At 35.9% G+C, this 24250-nt stretch overlaps 1 protein-coding gene across 1 annotated transcript in view; it reads left to right on the plus strand.

The window, feature by feature from the left end:
• The window catches only part of LOC109096000 (integrin, beta-like 1), a 37578-nt gene extending 14272 nt beyond the window's left edge, over nucleotides 1-23306 (plus strand). The window contains exons 6-11 of the mRNA XM_019109669.2: nucleotides 887-1027; nucleotides 1622-1768; nucleotides 10492-10608; nucleotides 17556-17702; nucleotides 20968-21081; nucleotides 22758-23306. Of these exons, the coding sequence (XP_018965214.1) occupies nucleotides 887-1027; nucleotides 1622-1768; nucleotides 10492-10608; nucleotides 17556-17702; nucleotides 20968-21081; nucleotides 22758-22849 (758 nt within the window). The 3' untranslated portion in view covers nucleotides 22850-23306. The remainder of the gene's footprint in view (nucleotides 1-886; nucleotides 1028-1621; nucleotides 1769-10491; nucleotides 10609-17555; nucleotides 17703-20967; nucleotides 21082-22757) is intronic.
• Nucleotides 23307-24250: the final 944 nt, after the last annotated feature.

Raw genomic sequence — 24250 nt, forward strand, 5'->3', positions numbered from 1 at the left:
GAAAACAGGATTTCCAGTCGTGCTTCAACTGGTCTGGCTTGGATTCATCAGAGTAGAGGTGTTTCCCGCAGCTCTGTTGCCATGACTGTCGCCCCAGCAATAGATTAGCTGGAACTTAGAATAAGCATCCTCATCAATCCTTGCCATGCATGGACCCTTTATTGTCAGCTGGGCTCTGGAGGATTTGGCCCCCAGGAGAAATTTGGCTTTCCTTTACAGCATCACTTCAATTATAGTGCTGTGCAGCTAACTGTTTCAGTCGGCCCTAATCCTCTTAACACAGGCAAAACAGTTTGAACTCATATTCCAACAAACGGAAAATGGCCTTACCTGGCACAGACCCTTTGGTTTTAAAACCTAAAACATAGTCTGTCCTAAAAGTAAATCATTAATATAAACTTAAAAAAAGCTTCTCTTTTGAAAATGTTCTGAAATTAATTAAGAACACCAATTCCTGAAATTGAACAAAGTTTGGGGTCGGTAAGTCGAGATGAGTACTACTATTTAGCAATCAAATAATTCAAATATTTCAAATAAATGCTGTTGTTGTTGTTGTTTTTTCATCAAGAAATGCCGAAAAATAATGTATTACCTCATTTCCACAAAAATATTGAACAGCACAGCTGTTTTCAACTAATAATAATAAGGCTGAATGAATATGAATAAGCATGAATAAGCACCACAATTAGCCTCTTTTATTAAATAAAGTTGTGCCCTTTGTGATATTTTTATATTTACTTAAGTCTTACTTTACTCCTGTAAAGTCTTATATAAACAGGACAATTTTAAAGTCACAACTGTTAATATGATTGTCAATCCCAAATGTAAATATAGCTTAGTTTGACTCTCAGAGGAGGTTTACCATACTTTCACCCTGTCTTTGTAGGCACATGTGTATGTGGTGAGTGCACTTGCTATGATGTGGATCCCTCAGGAGACTGGGGTGACATCCATGGAGAGACCTGCGAGTGTGACGAGAGAAGCTGCCATGTCATGTACGACAGATACTCGGATGACTTCTGTTCAGGTGAAGCACAAATTGAAACATTTTTGTCAAACATCTCATTCTTATTATCACTTTATGTTGCATTTATATCATCTGTATCCCACTTGTCACTCTGGCAGTGTTTTTCTCAGGCTGATATGGTCAGTTTTGTCTTCATCAAACCCCCTCAAAAGGAAATGGTTCACATTCCAAAATCCAGCAGTAAAAATACTGACAGTTGCTGAAAAACAAGGCAGGGTGGAACTGTTCGAAGTCCATTCACTCCACCTCTTCATGGTCTTGCATAAACACAGGACACATGGATTATCCTGAGCTGAAGAACAACAGACGTGGTTCAGAAACATTTCAACATCTGTTTCTAATGCTGAGGAATAACTTTGCGGCCATATGCGCTTCAATCTTATGTTCGCCTCAAAAGACCGGGTTGTCTATACATTTTTTACATTCATGGTCAGCCGGACCTGTGAGTGGTGCCCTTTAACTTCAAATCCATAAACCAACACACATACACCACCAATGTATAATCTTTTTCTGTATCTAGGGCAGGTTCAGGCAGAGCTTCAGTCGACCGTTTATCCATTAAAGGACTCTAAATCCTGCTATGTGTCTGTTTGGGTCACGGCCAGTGTAACTGTGGCAGGTGTGACTGCAAGGAAGGTTGGACTGGAAAGAAATGCGATCATCCTCTCTCCTGTTCGCTGTCTATGGAAGCCAGTCAGAAGAAGTGTCGGGGAACCTCCAGCCTGCCCTGCTTTGGCAGAGGTAATTATGATTAGTGTCTATTCATCTGTGCCAGAGTGGGTTCCAACAGCAGCGATTCACATATCCGAGGTGTTACGTGTGTGGGTTGTGTGGTAGGCCAGAGGACTCTAAAAGGTGAAGTGTTTAATTTTCAACTCTCCTGATTACTTGCTCCATCATGGCGTGATGCAAAGCTTTAGTGGAAATACCACAGTGCTAAAATTAGAAAAACTGTCATTTAGCATGTCAATCTTAATAGATTGGTTTGAATGAAATACATGTTGGTACATAAATAATGTTGTCGCAGTATATGTCATTCTTTGAGCCTGTAGATTAATTTGAAATTAATTTGAAACATGTCTCTGTGGTAGTTTACTGCTAAACTCAGAAATAACACAAATAATCCAAACAGATGCAGGATGATGTCTGAATACACAAGACAAACCGTGGATTTTGATAGAGCTGTGTGAATCTTGATTTCTCCTTCTTTGAATGGATTGTTTGTTTGAGTCCGATTATTGATTTGCAAAGCTACTATGATAAACCACAGTTTTTTTTCTGTTTCTACTTGTTTAATTGCTATCTCTACTTGATCTGACCCTTAAAATGTCTTTTTTTTCAGCATTCAGTTAAACATACATTTTTGACAAGCTAATTTAGACATTACCACATACAATTATTAGGTTACCTGGCAAAACTTTTTTACATACTTTCCACCAACATGCAGTAGTTACAGTAATTTTTATTGCAATAAAACTTCGCATTTGTGGGTTGTAGATACTGATAGAGCGATTCTGGCACAGTTGAAGATCATTTATAATTTTAATGTGGTTTTATAGTAGTAACATGAATTGTAGTAAGAGTGGCATTTGGCAACCTACCAATTAAAACACATTTATTATTAATATTTTATAGTAATAACTAAATTTCAGTCTCATGTGAATCTGTGGTACTTTTTGAAAGGGCAGTTATGAACTTGTAGTTTGCTTGAGCTAGGGGTGCTGGCCTGTCTCTGCATGAGTCTTGTTAAGAAGAAAAAGATATCACAGTAGATGGATCAGAACTAGTGCAACTGTTCCAAAACAATGCTATTTCCATAGTTCCCCGCTGTAAAAGAAAAGTGAAGAGTGATAATAATGGTCTTGTTACGCTGAGTGAGGTGATAATTTAACTTTAATGGAGCCTGTGTTCTGTGCACTTGTATTTTAAAGGACTTCCACCCCCGTGCTCTCTTATACTCTAGCAACGTAGAGCAGATAATATAACTTGTCTCATTTTAAAAGTCAAAAATTAAATGACATTTGCTGTAATGGCTGAGTTGAAAAAGTGTACCCTACACATAATTCAAATCAAACTCTGTTTTACAATGCTACAGTAAATACTGCTAGATCATTTTTGTTGTATGCAGTGTCAGTAATGATTAGATCCAGCGTACTTAAGAAACACAAATATGAACATTTGTGTTTTATCCCTTAAAGGTATAGTTCACCCAAAAATGAAACTTTGATGTTTATCTGCTTACTCCCAAGGCATCCAAGATGTAGGTGACTTTGTTTCTTCAGTAAAACACAAACCAAGATTTTTAACTCAAACCGTTGCAGTCTATCAGTTTTATAATGTACTGTAAGTGGATGGGAATCACGGCTAAAACATACAATAAAAAAACTTACACAAAACCAAATTAAACCCTGCGGCTCGTGAAGATACACTGATGTGTAAAGACACAAAACGATCGGTCTGTGCAAGAAACTGAACAGTATTTATATCTCTTTTTCTTCTTCTTGCTTTATGGTGGATCACAGACTTATAAGTGCATTACCACCACCTATCTCTCAAATGGACCACTGACACTCCCAATTCAGAGAACTGCCATAAAGCAAGAAGAATAAGATGCCTCATGCTCCTGAGAACGCACATAGGAGGACATGCTCAGGAGAGTTATAACAGTTCGGACATTGCGTGAATCAGAGGTAAAAAACAATATAAATACTGTTCAGTTTCCTGCACAGACCGATCGTTTTGTGTCTTTACATATCAATGTATTGTCACAAGCCACAGGGTTTAATTTGGTTTTGTTTGTGTATTTTTTTTTTTATATATATTTTTTTTTATGTTTTAGCCATGATTCCCATCCACTTACATTATAAGAGTGATAGACTGCAACGGTTTACGTTAAAAACCTTGGTTTGTGTTCTACTGAAGAAACAAAGTCATCTACATCTTGGATGCCCTGGGTGTAAGCAGATAAACTTCAAATTTTCATTTTTGGGTGAACTATCCCTTTAAGTCTGTAGCTCGGCACGTTTCCTCTATAGCACCTGAAATAACACTGAAACTGGCAGCAAGTCTTGTGTTGAAACTTATAAACAAATGTGAACCAGATGCATTGTATTATATTTTCTTTTTTTCCCTTCAGAATCATGTGTATAAAAAGCTAAATCCGCATAGGGATTTCAGGCTTGGATCTTGGCACTGTGAAAACCGTTTGTTCTGGTCTTTTGAGGAACATAGAGAGTAGGACGTGAGTTCTGTACCTATAATAAAAAAGAAATTATTAAACTGTAACAAGGTCACTAAAATTAATTATTAGCTTTAATTCCTTCAGCCGTACATTTAAAGCATCTAAAATCTGCTTCAACCAAATGGTGGGTTAAATTGTGTTCAAGCTCAATAATTAATTGGCAGGAAATAAAAAAAAATATAAAAGAATGAAAGAATTCCTGGAGGGAAGCCAGTTTATGTAATTTATTGCAGCACTGACTGACTGAAGTGTTGCACAATTTTATGACAAGCTGTACAACCCTGTATTCTGATTAAATAACCCATTGTTTATTAATTATTTAAATAATTATGACTGGTTTAATGATTAATAATCAAGTATTAATATAATATACATTAAAATTAAGTTACTCTTCATATTATATTATAGTAGATATTTTACCAGTGCTTGTTTCTTTTTTCTTAAAAGTATTAAATTGATTTAGATTTTTCCTGTCTAATGTTTTTCACATCACAGCTCAAGATAGTTGCTAGTCAAGAACTTGGGATTGTGCCATCAGGCAATCAGCATGACATAATTTTCCTGCAGCTCCAGGATCATTAGTTACACGGTATTCACAGCTCAGGGGTCTCATTTACAAAACTCTCCATAGATTTCATCCTAAAAGTGTACGTAAGCTCAAAACCTAGATTTTGCATACACACAGAAGTTTTCAGATTTATAAAACCATGCATACACCAGAACCTACACAAAAATCCCTTTATAAGCCCAGTCAGGGGAACATTGTGTGTACACCCCGACTCCTCCCCGAAATTACCACATATGGAGCTTACAACACCTAGATTTACTATGCATAACCTCATCTGCATATCATTTCTATGCATATATTCCCATCCACGAGACACCATGTTTAACACCGTCAAAGATACAAGACATTAAGGACTATAAATGCCATTTGTGCAATACACATTAATTTTTATTGCTAAAAATCATCCAGTTTCCTTATGTTTTAGAATAAATATATCAAAATATCAATAAAAAACGGTTTAAAGTAGTTCTCAGAATAATAATTTAGAATAGAGTTGATCTCATTCATTTACACTGGCCAAATAATATTTCAATTGTTTTAAAAAAAAAATCGAATTAAATTAAATTAATGCAGTTTTGCTAATAAGGTGAACATCTTTAAGCTATTTTTAGTGGGAAAAAAAAATAAAAGCCTATATTTATCGCAGTGTATATACAATTATCTGACTCTGCGTGTCATTGACAAAGTATTTTAAAAAGGAAATGTGCAAATCTTACCATTTTCTTCAAGTTATATCCTTCAAATACAGTGGTATTTTTCATATTTAAAGTAAATATACAGTATATGATGAAATTAAAAGTTTAAAATCATTGTTTACTTCATTACATTTCTCTCTCCACAAAAAAAGTCTGTACGCATGGGTCAGAGTTTGCATCCAGTTGCGCAAATTTTCCCTGTCAAGTTTGTTTTCAAGATTTTTTTATTTGTCACATACAAAGTATGTGGAAAGTATATTTTGTGCATATGCAACGGTTATAAATGAGGCCCCTGGTAATTGGCTCAAAAATTTCAAAATTTGTGCTTTCAGAGGGTCCTGCACCAGCCGAGCAACTGCCATTGAGATAAATGGGAGTGCTAACGGATAGCTTTCTCTAGTTATTATAGACCTCCTTGTGTATATCTACTAGATCTTAAAGCTTTTCCTGAATGCAATTTGAATGGGACCCTGAGGATTTATAGTTCAGCATCAATAATCCATAGATTCACTGTCCCTCCATACTGTGAGCTATGAGACTTTGCCAGCAAATGATGATTTATTCATCTGTTTACATAGAATTTCACCCATGAGTGGAGCTATAGGTCTGCTCGCTGCATCCATTATCCTGACAGCAGGTAATTATCCAGGTTTCCTCCATTCTGAATTTCACTCCCACAATTAAGAAGGACTGTCAGCCTGGCTGAATCAAACCAACATTTACACAGTTCCACGGAGAAGCCAGACTTGAGGGATTCCCATGCCACATGGCAGTTGCTTGAGATTCATGAAGCATCTGACTAAAATTAGATATCTTGATTTTGTGTGTGCTAGCATCGCTTCTTTTACTTATGTGCCCATTTTTCCTAGATAAGAAGGGTCATCATTGCCGGTGACTTGTAAAAACTCGTAGCAAATGGACAGAGAGAAGAAAGCATGATTCCGTAAAAGAGCTTGTAAATGGTTTTGAGTGGAAACAAAGAGCCAGCTGAGATGGCGAAAAGTGAAAATGTGGAGGATTTCTCATTCTCTAAAGCCTGGAATATCCTCCAGGAAACACCTATTCTGAGAGAGTGGAAGACTTGTCAGCAGTTCTACTGCATATGATCTTTACGTCTAACATTTCACATTTAATGTTATCGTTTCACAAGCCATGATAGGATATCCAAATATATTTACTACATAGTTGTATATCCCTCCACTTAAAAAGCAACAAATGAGTGATTGCACTGACGGAAGCTACTGAGTGTTAGTTTTTACACCATTCATTAGCTCACTAATGTACTCTACAGATTACGGCACAGAGCTGTATACAAAGAATGCATCTTGATTAAACATGCACAGCAGCAATCATTCAACACTCCCAGCCGTCTTACAGGAGAGGGAAAAGAGGCATAATTTGCCATGCAGATGTTGACTGATATCCAGTGTGTTGTAGGAACTGCTTGGTGTGATGAGCGATCTTTTAAAGCAAATCAGCAGAATTAGGGCTGATTGCAATCACTTCCTCTAAGTTTGATAATGGTGGCCTTCTCTGGTGCACATGGACCAAGTGGTTTTCTGCATCGAGAGGGAATGTACTTTCTGAATATGTCCAATTTCTATGTACTGATTATGCATATGTATATATATATATATATATATATATATATATATATATATATATATATATATATATATATATGCTGAATTGTGGGTTGAACGTTTAAGTTAAAAAATAAATGAATATAATTATATACCAAGGTACCAATATACTATAGAAATATGACATTTCCAAAACAAATATCCAATATTAGTGAATTATACTTATTCATTTCTGAACATAAACAAGCACAGTGCTGTCATTGTGGTGGTCCTTATAGCCACTAGTGAGAAGCACCTGAAAAGTGGACTCGCGATGCCTTCAAATGCCATATCTTAACACAACTCATTCTGTCCTGCCTGACCTTTCATTTCCTGTGCCAATTGAAAGGCCAATTCCAAATGCTATGTTTCAAGATTGTCTGACAGAAGCTAAATATCTCCAAAGAAAAGGTGATAAAGCTAATACTTCACCCCAGATTACTCTATATTCAATACCAGCAAATGACAGAAAGTGGTGCATTAGGAGCTAGAGCTGGGTAAAAATAAACAAATAAATACATTGATTTCTTAAATTTTAATTCAATATCATTTTTAATGAAATTATATTGATTCTTAAATCCCAAGAATCGATTAGTCTAGCCTGCTGTTAATGAACAGAATGTTGTGCCTCTCATTTAAGAGAAGTGCAGCTCAAAGCACTCATGAACTGATCATCTCCTCCACTTTAATAGCAGTTACAGCATGAAATAAACACAAATGAACACCCGAAGATATGTTAAAAGAAAAAGTACAACTTACAGAAATTGCTCAATCTGTGTTTAAACCATGGAAAGATGTCAGTAAAACAGCTTGTTAACAGTATGCCACCTAACATCACATTTACCTCAGGAAGAAAAAAAAAACATATTTGGTGGCCATTAACATATTGTTTATAATTTTTACTGTTGTTCAGTATTTAATTTGTTTGAAAATATGTCATTTTTATGACAGCCACCACTTAAATGTTTCTATAAAAAAACGAATTGTGAAAATATAATTATGTAATTGTAAAGTTAGTAATGTTATTATTATAAAATCATGAAATTTTTGTCAATACCCACCCCTATTAGGAGCATATAAAATAATATGCCTCTTTAAATGTGTATAGCTGTATGTATTGACTACAATTTAGATCACATAACATTTTATTTTATATTTTATCAACAAAAATACTTCCAAATGAAGCCAAAGAAGAACACCTTATGTACACAGTGGTGTTTTCTCAGGGTGAATCAGTGTTTTTGAATGGTTTGTGTAAATGATTTATAATACATTGCATTACATTATATCTGGTACTGAATTATTTTATTCTTATTGTAGTGTACAGTTAAGGTCTTTAAATGTATATTCATATATACAAACCTACACCCATTTGCTTCTAAAACCCTACTGTGAAATGGTCCACCTGTGGTTCTTTGTGGCTCTTGACATTTCTTAATTGCACTAAAAGAAAGACAGTGAGAAACCTCACTCCCTTTAGCACCCTTAGAAGTCTCATTTGCATGAACCTCTGTATTTGGCAGGTTCATGCTTCACAGGACACATCAGGATACACTCAGCATGGCTCCGGCATGCTTGTCATTTAATGTCAGAGCTGGCAGTGGTCTGTGCAGCTAAACACTGGTGTCTTTACAAGCCTGGTTGTCCTTGTCAAGTTTTTGGCAAAAGAGTGATACAGTCTTGGCATTCATATTCAACAGTCATTCCAGATATGCCAAAGAATAACTTCAAAATTGCTGTGCTCAATTCACATTTGTCCTAAATAGTATGAGAGGTAAGAATTAGTGTCCTAAATTAAAAATAAGCATTCCAAAGGTGTATTTCATAAGTTCACTCTTAAAAATAATTGTTATTTATTGGAATCTATAGTTCCATGAAGAACCTTGAAAATCAATGGAATCTTTTCTTTAGTGTTCTTTCTAGTGGAAAACGCTTCTTGTGATTATTTAAAAAAGTACTTGACACTAAGAAAGAAAAAATGGTTCTTTTAAGAACTATGTATGCATATTTTTTTGGCTAATTTATCCAATTGTCAACATGCAGTTGCCAAGTGTTCCAATGCAGAAATGCACACCAATACATGTAATTTTATTATGTGTTATAAATCTGTAAATCGTAACGTAGCCAATGTCTCAAGAAAACTCATTAACAGTGACAATGTTGTAGCAATCCAGGTCTAACACAGAACAGCTGGCACGGCTCCCTGTAAAGTGTTTACTCTAAATGCCCAACTCAGGGTTTAAGCACCATGATCATACATTTATAATAATGTAACTCTTAGAGATGAATTAGGGATCATATTATTGGAAATTGATGATGCTGAGCCATTATGATGTTTAACAATTTAGAGGAATGAAGCTTTTGTCTTGGCACCTGCGCAAGCATGGCTCCTTAGAGAATTTAACTTGCTGGATGGCTGTCTCTCAAATATTGTGAAGGAATTAATTGTTTAGATTCAGACCAAAGCACAGTACATGATCAGCGAGGGAGCCATTAATCACACTGAAGCTGCCAGCGCTGCTTTCTCCATTTATACACATATAATGCAACTAGCCACTGTGATAGCTTATGGAAAAGATACATTTTGGCTGTCTAGTGCATCATGTGTTTCGTACTGTCTGTATAAAGGCACTGAATAATGTGCAGAATCAATTTATGCTCAGTAGTTTAGTTTGTCAGTATGATATCTTGTATATTTTAACTAACTGAGCTCCACTTGTCGCTGACAGTTCTATATAATTTGGTACCGGTGATGGATAGCACTATTAGAGGTGTGAAAATGAAAGGAATAAGACAGAAAAGTGGTTTGTCATAAAATGTTTTTCTTTACGTGTTTTGAGCACTTCTCTCTTGCAGGCTTAGCTGTTAAATGTGGGGTAGCCATCCAAGCCTAAACGAAGGAAAACATGACGTCACTCAAGCTAATCGATAAAGGAAAAGTGTTATGACATCACCAGTTACCGTGGCAACGGCAGCACGCAGCTTTTATCTGCTTGGCAGGCTGAGGGGTTGTCAGACAGGGCGTTGCTTTGTTGTTCTCCTCGCCTGCATGGGGCTGGAGTTGTAACGGCTGTCAATGTCAAACAACAACAGTGCCATTTTAGCAGACTAATGTGCTCTGTGATAAGCATAGACCGAGGCACTGAGTGCTTTTCAGCGCAAAGAGCTTTCCAGTTGACCTTGATAAGCCAAGTTCAAGGTGAAACATCGATTTTAACTACTTTCATATAAGATCTTGATAATAAAATACTTAAAATAGCCACATATTAGATTGCTTTGGTTTTCACTGTCATTTTTTTTGGTTTTCTTGCCAGTCACAGAGTATTTCTGTGTTTCAGGGCAGTGTGTGTGCGGCCAGTGCACATGCCACCCACCCAGAAATAAACTTGTACACGGCAAGAACTGTGAGTGTGACGACAGGCAGTGTGAGGACCTGAACAGAGAGATCTGTGGAGGTAATACACACAAACACAGACAGCAGGACAAGATAAGCATTAACGGTGCCATTGTTTGTCCATCTCTAGATTGTGCTTGTGTCTATGAGAATCCTGTGAAAAACAGAATGACCATAGTAATGTAATGCTCACCAAGACTGCATTTGTTTGATAAAAAATATGGTAAAAACAGCAATACTGTGAAATATTATTACATTTTAAATTATCGTTTCTATTTTAGTATAATTTAACATAATTGATTCATGTCATTGCAAAGCTGAATTTTCAATAGCTATTATTCCAGTCTTAAGTTTCCCATTATTTTTCAGAAATTATTCTGAAAATGTTGATTTGTAGCTCAAGCATTTATTATCATCAATGTTGAAAACAGTTATGGTGTCTAATATTTTCGAAACCACAATAAAAAAAAATTCCCCAGTATTTTTTGATTTATAGAAAGGTCAAAAGAACAGCATTTATTGAAATGTTCATTTTTTTTTTAATCAATGTAGACATCTTTACTGTCACTTTTGAATAAAGCATTCAAATGTAAATTTTGGTATAAAAATATGTATATATTTTATTTTACTGTGTTGATTTTTTCTCATAATGTAATCACTCTTGAAAACTGCAGAGAAGCAAGTTTTCTTTTTTGCCTTTATATATATATATATATATATATATATATATATATATATATATATATATATATATATATATATATATATATATATATATATACATATATATATATATATATATATAGGTGGATCTAAACTGTTAATTTTTACACTACATCTTTTGGAGTTTTTCTATAATGATCATGAATTGAAATATTAACTCACAGACACTCCAGCTGACTGAACAATACATCATTCAGTAGACTGAGAACATTGACATAGAGTGGGTATAGAAAAGAACCACCCTCTTTGAAATAATCACATTTCGTTGCTTTACACAATGAAATGAAGACAGACACAGTTTTTGTTTTATCCAGTTGTATTTACACAGTGAAATTTATAACATCCAAGTGAAAGATATAACACCAACATGTCAGAGAAATATTTAAAAAAAAAAAAAAAAAAAAAAAAAAAAAAAAACAGAATCACTGAGTTGGAAAAATGAGCACCCCCTCCTAAAAAATACTTGTAAACTCTAACAGGTGTAGCTAATCACCTTCTCAATGGCACACAAAGCCATCTGACTTTCAACTATGTGGTCATTTTGATGAGCTTAGCATGAAAAGTGGCTTTATCAATGCCTAGAAGCACAGTGAAGTCTATTATTAAGAAGTGGAAGGTATTTGGTACACCACAGACCCTCCCTGGATCAGGACTCACTCTAAACTGGATGAAAGAGCCAGGAGGAAACTGGTCAGAGAGGCTACCAAGAGGCCTACAGCAACTCTGAAGCAGCTGCAGGAATTTATGGCAAAGAGTGGTCATTGTGTGCATGTGACAACAATATCACAAATTCTCCACAAGTGTGGCTTGTATGGGAGGGTTGCAAGAAAAAAAACACTCCTCAAGAAAGGCCACATGCAGACGCCACTGAGCTTTGTCAAAATGCACCTTGAAGATTCTGAGGCAGATGAGACTAAAATGGAATTATTTGGCACCAAACAATAAAAGTTGTCAGTGGGAAGAAGGTTTACATTCCAAACACACAGCAAAACTGAGCACACAGTGGTTGAAGGAGAAAAAAAAAAGAATGTCAATGCAGACTTAAACTCCATTGAAAATCTGTGGAATGACTTGAAGACTGCAGTCCACAAACAATAAAAGAGACATATCCCAACAGAATAAAAGGTGTAATTAAAACAAAAGGTGGTTCAACAAAATACTGAAACAAGGGGGTGATCCTTTTTCCAACTCAGTGAGTTTTTTTATTTATTGATTTTTTTTCTGACATGTTGGTGTTATATCTTTCACTTGGATAAGTTGCACCGAGTAAACAGCTGTATAAAACAAAAACTGTGTCCGTCTTCATTTCAGGCTGCAAAGCAACAAAATGTGATTATTTTAAAGTGGGGTGATTCTTTTTACCCACTGTAATATGTAATATGATATTATAATATGTAATTACATATAATATGTAATTTTATGTATATTCATATTTCAGAATATTTGTTTTGATTTATATCTGTACTGTTAATTATTTTGTCATTTGATTAAAGAGGCACTCCTTGGAGAAAATACCTTTTCTACAAGCCTGCCAAAATGATTCATTAATATTTTAAAGTTGATCTTACTTCTCTAAAAAGTTTGCACTCTTGTTTGAAGCATCTAAGCACAGACTTGTCTTGGCAAAGTTTATGCAGAGGCCAAATCCTCACCACTTTAGTCATATCGTTTTAATTGACATTTTCTAAGGCTATTTGCCCTTGAATAGCAGCTTGAATCATGAAGATCACAGTATGTACTGCACTTTGAGATGAAGACACCACAGGGATATTGGCACTAAAAAATAATTGGCACTTGTGTATTCCTAGAATTTGTTGACATAGAAATAGACTTTACAGATTCTAGCCATTTCACCAATGACTAGGGTTGTAATGATTCACTTAACTCACGATGTGATACGATTCACAATACTGATTTCACAATATGAATTTTCACAATTTTTTTTAAACAAAATGAGATTTAAGACAAATTATAAATTAAAAGGTGTCCTTTAATTATTGCTTGTACAAAATGCTGCACATTTTTTTGTGAAATTGAAATATGTTAAAAAAATAAACACTAAATTGAAATTTTAAAACAAACCCAAAATCAAATGACTGTATCAAATACTGTAAGACATATAAAAGAAATCTCTTCATATAAACAAGCTTTGCCTGTGCTCTTTCCATTTAAAATAAGAGGCAAAAACTGTATTTTAATCACAATCCAAACAAAAATGAGCAGTAATCAAAATTAGATTGTATTTGCAAATACAGAATGGTCTGATTTTAGTTTTGTGAAACTACAGTATACTACAAAAAACATCTGCACAAAACAAAAACAGCAGATAGACTGAGTGAGAATGCAAATTCACTCTGACAGCAGGTGGCGCTTATGGAACAGCAGCGACACAGTGTTTCCTTGCTTACTATGATGATAGATGAGCACAAGCATTTCACCTGTGGTACAAGTCAGCATCTAAAGCGACATTTCTCCTCTTTGGTGGGGATACAAATTTAATGCAGCTGCTATCTGAATGCTTATTGTGTTGTGTCACCAAGCGACCAGCCGCCACAGCTTGGCCCACTGCACTTGTGTGGACCAGCCCTAGGAGATGTTTAAATATGTATAGGGCTCGTCTGCTGTGACTGCCCGAGTCACAGTCAGACAGATGAGGACAAGTGTGCTAACGGAGGACAAGTGTGGAAACACGCTGTGCCTCCAGCTCTCAGTTCAGAGAGAGACAGCAGTCACACACACTGATGAAACGTTCTTCTCAGCTAATTGCATAGATGGTCCTGCAGGACTGAATTGTTGTTCAAATAAAGGGCAGCCTTCAGATATGCCTATCATGGGATCTATAGCCCTTGAGAAGCCATTTCAGCTGTATTAACATGAAAGTGTTTTACTGAAATGCAGGATAATCCAAATTTCAGATTGGATTTGTATCGTTTTATAAGGCACTTGCCTGAGAGTTTAAGACTAGGCTCCATTGTTTCAAAAATATCCTTCCAAAGATAGGTGTCAGAAACACAGTGAATTCGAACATGCCCACACTCAAATGCATTTACGAGCAGGGTTTGCAGGTGCGCTTTAATTGAAAGGACTGGGGTGCCACTCACCAAAGCAATTAAATGCTCTCGTAGGCTGGCTGATTGAAGCAGTCAAGCATGTAGCTCTACCAAGAGTGCATCAAACTTCAAGCCTGTATACCTACACCCACAAAGTAAACGATTGAGAAAGATGAAGACAAAGAGCAACACAATAATGTCTTTTTGCAGTTATTATGAGGTGCAATGGGAATACATGCACACACCACCGCCACCCCCACTACATTGCCTGTTCTGTTTATTTAATCACTTTGGAATTTCATAACCTCCTAAATACTGTAAGTATTTTATAAGAACTCGGTGGTAGGACAAGCATATTTCACAAATGAATCTGAAATGTGAATTGGCCCAAAATAAATATCTTCTCTCAGCTGAGGAAAGTAAACTATTGAATTGTTTTTATTTTTTATTTTACTTAACATTGATTTGTATTTAAAATATAAATATTTTATATATAAAATACCTTCTATATATCTGCAAGTCCTCAGACATGCCTTAGATATTTAGAAAAGATACTGAGCACTGAAGAGACAGTCCATATTTATTGTCTATCTTTTGATTTGGGGCACATTCTTTTGTTTAGTTTTAATATCTAGAACAAATTTCTGCCCAGCCAGATCTAGTCTAGGGGAAATCCTCATTTTTTTACTTTGCCGAGCACTGTTCCAGAAACGAGTCATTCAGAGAAGGAGCTGTTCTATAGCTCAGTGTGCACCTCACAGTGAGTCACAAACTGCTCTTTAAAGATTAAGAGAAAAACACCGTTCAGCTTCAGGGGACATTTCGTTTCCTTACAGCCTACGTGAAATAACGCCCATGCATACAGTCATGGCCAAACGTTTTGGCAGTGACATAAATTTTGTGTTTTGCAAAGTTTGTTGCTTTAGTATTTGTAGATTATTTTTCCACGTTTCTATGGTATACTGAAAAACAATGATAAGCATATCATAAGATTCAAAGGCCTTTATTGGCAAAAATATATAATGTCAATATTTACATTGATGACCCTTGTTCTTCATAACCTCTGCAATCAGCTCAGGCATGCTGGATATTAGCTTCTGGGCCAAATCCTGACTGATGGTGATCCATTCTTGCCTTATTAGTTCTCGGAGTTGATCACAATTTGTGGGCTTCTGCTTGTCCACTCGCCTTTTGAGGAGTGACTACAGGTTCTCTATGGGATTGAGATCCGTGGAGCTGCCTGGCAAAAATTTCAACGTAATGATCTTCGAACCACTTCTTTATCACACTTGCTTTGTGACATGGTGCTCTATCATGCTGGAAAATGCACGGATCATCACCAAATTGCTCATGGATCGTTGGAAGACGTCACTCTTGCAGGATGTTTTGAAACCATTCTTTATTCATGGCAGTGTTTTTGGGTAGAATTATGAGAGAGCCCACTCCCCTGGTTGAAAAGCATCCCCATACATGGATAATCTCAGGATGCTTCACTGTTGGCACAACACAGGACTCATGGTAGCGTTCACCTATTCTTCTCTGAACAATCGATTTTCCAGATATCCCAAACAGTCAGAAGGAAGCTTCATCAGAGAAAATAACTTTGCACCTGTCTTCTGCTGTCTGATCCTTGTACTTCCTGCAGAATTTCAGTCTGTCCTTGACGTTTTTCTTGGAGAGAAGGGGGATCTTTGCTGCCCTTCTTGACACCAGGCCGTTGTTCAAAAGTCTTGGCCTCACTGTGCATGCAGATGCTCTCACACCAACCTGCTGCCATTGCTGAACACTCTGGGATGTCCTGAAGACTTCTTCATTGCAGTCGAACCTATCTCCTTGAAGTTCTTGATGATCCAGTAAATTATTCTTTCAGGTACAATATTCTTTGTAGCAATTTGGCTGGACGTGTTTCTTTGGAGGTAAACATTGCTAACAAGAACACAACGATTGGAAGCACATCTTCCCTCCTTTTATAGCAATCAGTCTGCTCTTACAATCTAATTAGTATGATAGTGATTAACCTGACTAGTACTCATTCACACTTTATCTTGTGCTACTGATATGATTAGTCAATTAATGTTAGCTGGTCATTTGGTGTCAGGATCAAAAAACAGTGAAATTAATTTTTTTGTGAAAAGTAGATTTTTTGACAAATGAAGCTTTTAGTAATTATTTAAAAGGAATGTCAAAGTGACCAGAGTGACGAGGACATTCAAAATGAAAATTTTATCAACTTAAAGGCCAAAAACATACTCAAGGACTGCAGCTTTCGACTCATTTCAAGTGGTGGTAACAAACTTCACTACACAAAGCATGACAGAGTTACATCCAAATGTTTGTGTTTTTATTTGGAGTAGCAATGCACCACATATAAAATAGACCTTTTTGTCACCGAGATAAAGTTGGTGTGATGTTGGATTTTAAAGAGATATTCAGCCGTGAAAAAATTCAGTAAATTCTTAGTGGATGAGTATAGATGTATAAAAATGTTTTATCTGAAAAGTATTAGAACGTAGAACTGAACACAGTTTATTTGTTTTAATCCTCCTCGATATGTTGCGCTTAGGCCAGGTAGGGACCGTCTACAAAGTACATGTGGAATGATAAAACGATTAATATTTTCCCACTGGAATTTTTTTATTATTTTATTTTTTTACAGTTAACGTAACAAGAGCTATTTCTGCACCAAGGTCTTTGAAAGATACAAAGACAAATACAAATAACTCTAACCACTTAATGTGATAGTGGTTTTTATTATACTACTATTAATAAATATATTAATAATAGAAAATTCATATTAAAATCATTATCATTCCATAATCAAAAGGTTATAATATTATGCTGTTTGCTTGTTACAGGTCCCTGTGAGAACATTTTAATGTGTATTGTGTTTACAGAACTATGACAAAAAGTATGCACTATTGAAATTTAATCCATCTATCTATCTATAAACAAAGGTTTTGACTTCAAGCACAGTTTATACAGTTAAATCAATACGAATGTCGTAATGATCCAACACAATCAGAGAGGCTATAGAGGTTCATCTCACGGGGTTCATAAGTGATAAGACCCGTATACCGCAACACCATTAGACAGTCTGGAAACAAATCCCTGTCTGTATGAACCAATTATATTTGCCTGGATCAATCAGACCATTGCTTTGTTTTGGCAGATACAAATGCTGGTTTTCTTTGGTAAGGAGAGATAGTGATTGTGTGTGCACTGTGTGTCTCCCCAGGCCACGGCTTCTGCTCGTGTGGCCGCTGTATCTGCAGTGATGGATGGTTTGGGAAGCACTGCCAGTTCCCCCGCAGCTGTAACATGACAGACGAGCAGAGCAAGAGCCTGTGCGAGACGGTCAACGGCATCACATGCTCTGGGAAAGGTAGGAGCGATGATGCTTCGAGCGGCACCTTAAGATGTAAAATTTGACAAATGAGAGTGGGTTCCCTCATTTGTTTGGTGGGGAACAACCTGCGTTATTAAATGGATTTTCCACATATGCTCCTCTGGTGGATAGCAAACACAACTGAACCATTTCCACTAATCAATTCTGCTCTTTGGGGAGGGTTTATTCCACTTTTAGTTGATAGAGACAGAAATTATTGGTGAGAAAGAGGGAATAGGATTGGTCAATCAAATTTGCATCTCCATAGATGGATGAACACTCACCATGTTTCCTGCCTATTTGTTATATTAAAAGGTAAAAATACACAGACTATTATTATAGCTTTTCTTTAAAGTCAAGCAGAATATGTACAGTAAAACATGTTTGCTGACTGTCTGACAGAAACCTTGACATATAATTTGCTCTTCCAACCTGTACATCTGCTCTCGAAAACTACACACAGCACTGAAAATGAAGCTTAAGGGGTTTTTACGCTTTAATAAGAGGCCAGTTTCACTATTTGTCTATGACCTGTCGGCATCCTGGAAAAAAATGATAAAGCTTAGCCAATTTCTACATGACACATAGTCCTCTGAGTATTCATCTCCTATCTCTGGGCATGAGAAGTTAAGTGACACACTAATACGCTTTATATACAGGGTTTGTCAGCGCCTATGACGGAACACTTTTTGATGTCTGGCTAGTGAAAATAAGAAATTCCTCTAAGATCTGGTTTCACATAGGATACTCAATAATTTTCTCAAATTAATGCTCGAAAATCAGTAGGAGAGTTGTTCTGCTTGTCATAACAACATCAACATTATTAAGTCGGAAACACTGGAAGAATTAAATGGATTTTCTTTTTCACAGTAAAGATTCATGTGTAGGTAAATATGTGGGTTGCTTGTTGTAGCTCCCAGTAGAATAGTATTTTGGTAAATGACAAGGGAAAAAAATGTACTGTCTGATGAGCTGCCTACACTTTGATTGATAAGACTGACTTATAAAGAATGTTTTTTGAAGGATTTGAAACTTTCACTGTATCATGTTTGTAAGGTACAGAACAGCTGTTAAAGGCAAAATATGTTCATTTTCGTCGCTAGAGGGCGGGTTTTCAAAACAAACAAAGAAACAAAGGGGTAGTTTGATGATGCCGTGACGGAGTGTGGAATCACGGAAGTTGTCGTCTTTATCCCCACAGCCGATGTAATCCGACGGGACTCGGGTAGAAATCATGTTCATGGATGAGCTAATGTATTAAAGATTCATTAACATCATAGTATGAAGTAGAGTGAGGCGGAAAGCCGTCGAAGTGAAATGAGGCAGCTGAAGTAATTGCTAATGAGAGACGAGCATGACACGGGGTTCGAAAGCAGCGGAGCTTTTATTATGCCAAAGTTGTCTGCTTTCGCTCCTTCCGGTCGTGCGTATGTGAGGTAAAGCAGTGCTCTTTTATCATACTAGATACATCTGAAAGTTCTGTTATAATGCTACTCTGTGCGGTCGTCAGCTGTCTAATAAAATGCATTACATATTAAAGTGTCTTTTATGTTTCCATTTTTTCTACAAAACAAAACCAGAAATCGAGGGTGTATGACGTCATTGGCAGGCGACACAATGACAATATGGACACAGCCCGTGTCACTAGTTAAAATTGCTTATTTCTCTTGATTTTAATATGTAATGTAAGTACAAGTCAGCAAAATATATAACACTGTTCTAGTGTTTTTTGGATATTTTAATAAAAAAATCGTACATATTGTGCCTTTAATGAAAGATCAGTGCCCTCATATTATGCAATTTCCTGGATCTTGTTTGTATGAGAATCCCTGTTCATTAGACATGTTTTGTGGAGCCATGTTGGCTATCTGGAGTCCAATATCTATGTTTTTGCAAAGCATAGAAACCCTAAGTACATCGTAGAAATCATGGGCACCAAATAATGGTCTCTATGATCTGCTGAGGCTTTTGGGGAAAGGTGGTCAGTTCAATTTAAACACAGCAAATGTAATGTTAATACAAATTATGAAATTAAATTAGCACACAAATGATGAAATCCAATTAACACTTATTTTAAACAACATATACTCAAAGGGTGAGATAACAGGTTGTCAACTAGGTTTGTGTATATTGCCACCATAACTTATCCAATTATATTGGTGATTTAAATTATGTGATACTAAATTGCAACCCACCCCCCTCCTAATTGTTTTAGGAAACTGCAATAGATCATAGACAGGTTACTGCGCACATGTAACAATAACAGACTAAAAATGGCAACCTACTTTTAAAGGAAAATTTGGGAAAATTGTATTATCGTCAGGCCATTCAACATGAATTTGTTTCTTCATCTGAACAGATTTGGAGAAATGTACTGTAGCATTACATCACTTGCTCAGCAATGGATCCTCTGCTGTGAATGGGTACCATACCAACAGAAAACAAACAGTTGATAGAAACATCACAATAATAACAACTCCAGTCCATCAATTAACATCTAGTAAAGTGAAAAGCTGCGTGTGTTTAACTTCAAACCGTTGCTTCCAGCTGGAGTCCTCTATCCATAATATTGCTTTCTCTAATGAACAAGTCATATCATCTGAATCAGGAGAGAAATGTGCACAGATCAAACACACGAAAAACAGTACAAAACAGTTCTAAACAAATATGTTGGCGGATTTTTTGGACTTTAAATGGAGGAAGAGTTTTTATGGAATATAGACTGGTATTCTGGCCGGGAGTGATGATTTTAAAATGTCTTAATGATGAATTGCTTCTCACAAACAAACAGATTTTCACTTAACGGCACCCATTCACTGCAGAGGATCCACTGGTGAGCAAGTCATGCAATGCTAAATTTCTAAATTATTCATTTATTTATTGACATTTAAATCTGACATTTATCTGTAGGCTAATTGTCCAAAACATGAAAATAATTATTGGCTTATCAGCATTGGCCAGAATTTTATTAATATTGCACCTGAATCATCAGCCAATGCAGATTATTTACAAATGGGCAAATATTGGCCAGTTGACTGGCCTAGCTTGTATATTGGTCTATTCCTGACTCCGATGGAATTTGACCTTGTAAACAACAGCTGTTTCACACATTTAGAAAAACAATTTACTTTATTTAAATTCCAATTAGAAACTGTATCACAGCTTTAAGTGTTTTATAATCATGTGAAATAGCACAGGAGAATAAGGGATGACTAATGGATCTACAATCGTTGTGTGACAGAAGGCTAATTTGTTCTTGCAGGCTCTTGTCACTGTGGTCGCTGTATCTGCTCACCACAGGAGTGGTACATTTCAGGGGAATTCTGTGAGTGCGACGACAGGGAGTGCGACAAACATGACGGGCTGGTTTGCACAGGTATGTGTTCAAAAGCAGCACTGCTCCTCCAAACACCCACTCGTGTGCTGACAGATCTCTTTGTGACGGATATTGAGGTTCTGTGATGTGGCTGCCGTTTGATTAGACAGCTCTGTACGGCTCTTAGGCTGAGCCGTCCAATCAGTGGGCTCCTGCTGGGTTCTTCTCGTCCTGCTTTTCAATGGGAAGCTCCAGAGAGAGTCAAGGTTTTCCTTAAGAGTTGACTAGTCAGTGCTAATAATAAACACAATAAATATTTATTATCATATTAAATATTAAGGGCTTGAGGACGCTTGGACAGCTGCTTAGAAACTATACTTGGTCTAATGACATTGTTATCAGTTGCCGTGTCATTTAATGAACTATACAGTTCCTGGTGCAGAGATGCAAAATTCATTACAAAACAAGACAAAAAACAAAACTGATAAAAGGAATGCATAAATGTGTCTGTTAAATGTCACTGATTAGCATATTAACGATTAGGGCATATGTCATTTCCATATTCATAAGGATTATTAAAACTATTTTCTCATGTTGCTCAGTGAAAATCTTCTTTACACTATAGATGAAATGCCAAAGCATACAATCAGAAAATTCTTTCCCTTACCTTGGGTAACAGTAATGGCACTCAGCCTTTATAATTATAATCATGCAAAAATGTGCCTGCCAGTTTCTAAGTAATAATTTTCATGGCTTCTTCAGTAAGATATTCTCATTACACCCGCAATTGATAAGCGCTGTGGAAAATTTTAATGTATTAGGGAAAGCCGAAGCTTAATTTCATGCACAGCAGATGCGAATTCCAACTGTTTGGACATTGATACAATATACGGCTCTCAAGCTTTCTTGTGAGTGAAAGCTGCTGTCACATACAGCTCTTCTAACAGCATATGTAAACAGCCTCATAAATTAGACTTTTAAATTAGCATGTTCCTAAGATACTGATGTGATACTCTAATACAGGGGTTTTTCCACACTATTTATGTTAGAAACTTTAAAAGAAAAATAAATATTAAATTATAAATTAATAAAATTATAAATAATATAACTTTATATTATTTTTTATTATTATTATTACAAAGCTTTTTACACTTAACATTGACAGCCCATAACATTTTGTAATAATAATTCACAAATTTTTCAAAAAAATCAAACTTGCCCTATGGGTCCCTGGGCTGAGTTTGTAAACCCCTGCTTTAATATGCGTAAAAATACATAGCACACAACTATTGGATAAACAGTATTTTTTGTTTGTTTGTTTGTTTGTTTAATTAGCTTTTAATTCACTTTTGTAATGGCAAATGATTGATTGGTTTTCATTCTAAATGCAAACAGCTGAGATGTATACTCAAGAGTTAACCAAAATTATACATTTGAATTGGCTTAGTAAGCTTCACAGATCATGATTTTTGTGTACACCAAATTATAATGTTCATTTACAAACACTGGGAAAAAAGAAGCAATCATACTATGTAATCATACCAGTGCCGTCACACTGACTGAATTTGAACTGAATAGACAGGACCTCAGAGAAAGTGGCTCCAAAACTTGCATTTGTACTTGGTTTCCCATTACACATTCTGCCAAGGGGGTGTGAAGAGAGAAAGCATGTCGAGACTTGGAGAGTGATGATTCGGGTTTCTCAGTTCTGTCACTCCTCTCAACTTCTGTTCCAGGGAACGGTGTGTGCAACTGTGGAAATTGTGAGTGCTGGGATGGCTGGACAGGAAACGCCTGTGAAATCTGGGTTCGAGAGGACCCCTGGTAGACACTTAAAGACTGTTTTTGTTGTCAATCAAGACAAGAAAAAGGCGGCTGCACCAACAGCGAACAATGGAAAACTGATTTTTGAGATTTGTGCAATATAACGACATCCAGATTTTCTAAATTTAAGCAATGTGGTTTCAATTCCATTACATGCACATAAAACAGCTGTGGGAGACGACATCTATAATCCACTATAGTTTTCCATTTAACTATATATATATATATATATATATATATATATGAAAAATGTGTATAATAATGCTTACATAGATTATTGACTGACACATAAGCAGTAAAAGGAGAGGATAAGAACATTTTATTATTATTGCTGTTATTGTTGCTGTTTTTCAGAGCTCTGCTTGTGTGTGATATGTTTATGACCTTATTATATGTACGGTAAGTTCTATGTGACAAAAGTTGTAAACAGCCTGATGCCAATAAATTTAACATGCTCTGAAATGTCATGAGAATGAGAAAGCTCTTTTTTGCAATTGAGCTAAACATATGTAGAATTATTTCGTCTTTTTTATTTCCATGGTAACTGTGATATTCAGAGCCTGTATGCCTGCAAAATGTTTTTTTTTTTTTAAATTGTAATATATATATATATATATATATATATATATATATATATATATATATATATATATATATATATATATATATATATATATATATATATATATTCCTTCACCACTGAAAAATTAGACCCCCTTAAATGTTAATATATGTATATATTACACAAATATTGCATCAAATTGGTTAGAGATTTCAGTACACCTTTATATAAATATTTTATTCAATATGTTGTATCTGTGTATACAACAAACACAAACTGTACAGTGCAGACAAACTCGTTGCATATATGTATGTAAAATTAGCAGAACATACCAACAGTCCATGATACACATAGCCTACGACATGCAGTTCATATATGCCACCCTCTTCCCATGCAACAGATGAAGTAACTGTCAAATCAATGTTTAAAACCAATCAACAGACAATGGAGACCTTCCTTCACCACTGAAAATCAAAAATGCAGAGAAAACACGGAAATGATCAGCGTTTGCTCATTACAATTTAATGACGTCACACACACGACCTGAATGGAACCAAACAAACACAGACATTTGAAATAGGAAAAAACAAGCGAACATACTAACTAATGCACACATACTCACCAGTCACTTACAAAAATAAATTCAACCTTCGTAAAACCAGTTCACTGGTCTGCAGGGCAGCTATAGCCCAGCATGTAGAGCTCATTGGAGTGAGTGATTTGTTTCGGGTGTAAGTGGGACACCAGCCTGGAACTAATTTCAAATATGAAGCTACTTTTCCTGTATAGTACTGCATCTCATTCTAGCATTAAATTCGACTTTGTACATACAAATATTAAGTC

The sequence above is a fragment of the Cyprinus carpio genome, chromosome A9, assembly GCF_018340385.1.
Source record: "Cyprinus carpio isolate SPL01 chromosome A9, ASM1834038v1, whole genome shotgun sequence".
Lineage (NCBI taxonomy): Eukaryota > Metazoa > Chordata > Actinopteri > Cypriniformes > Cyprinidae > Cyprinus > Cyprinus carpio.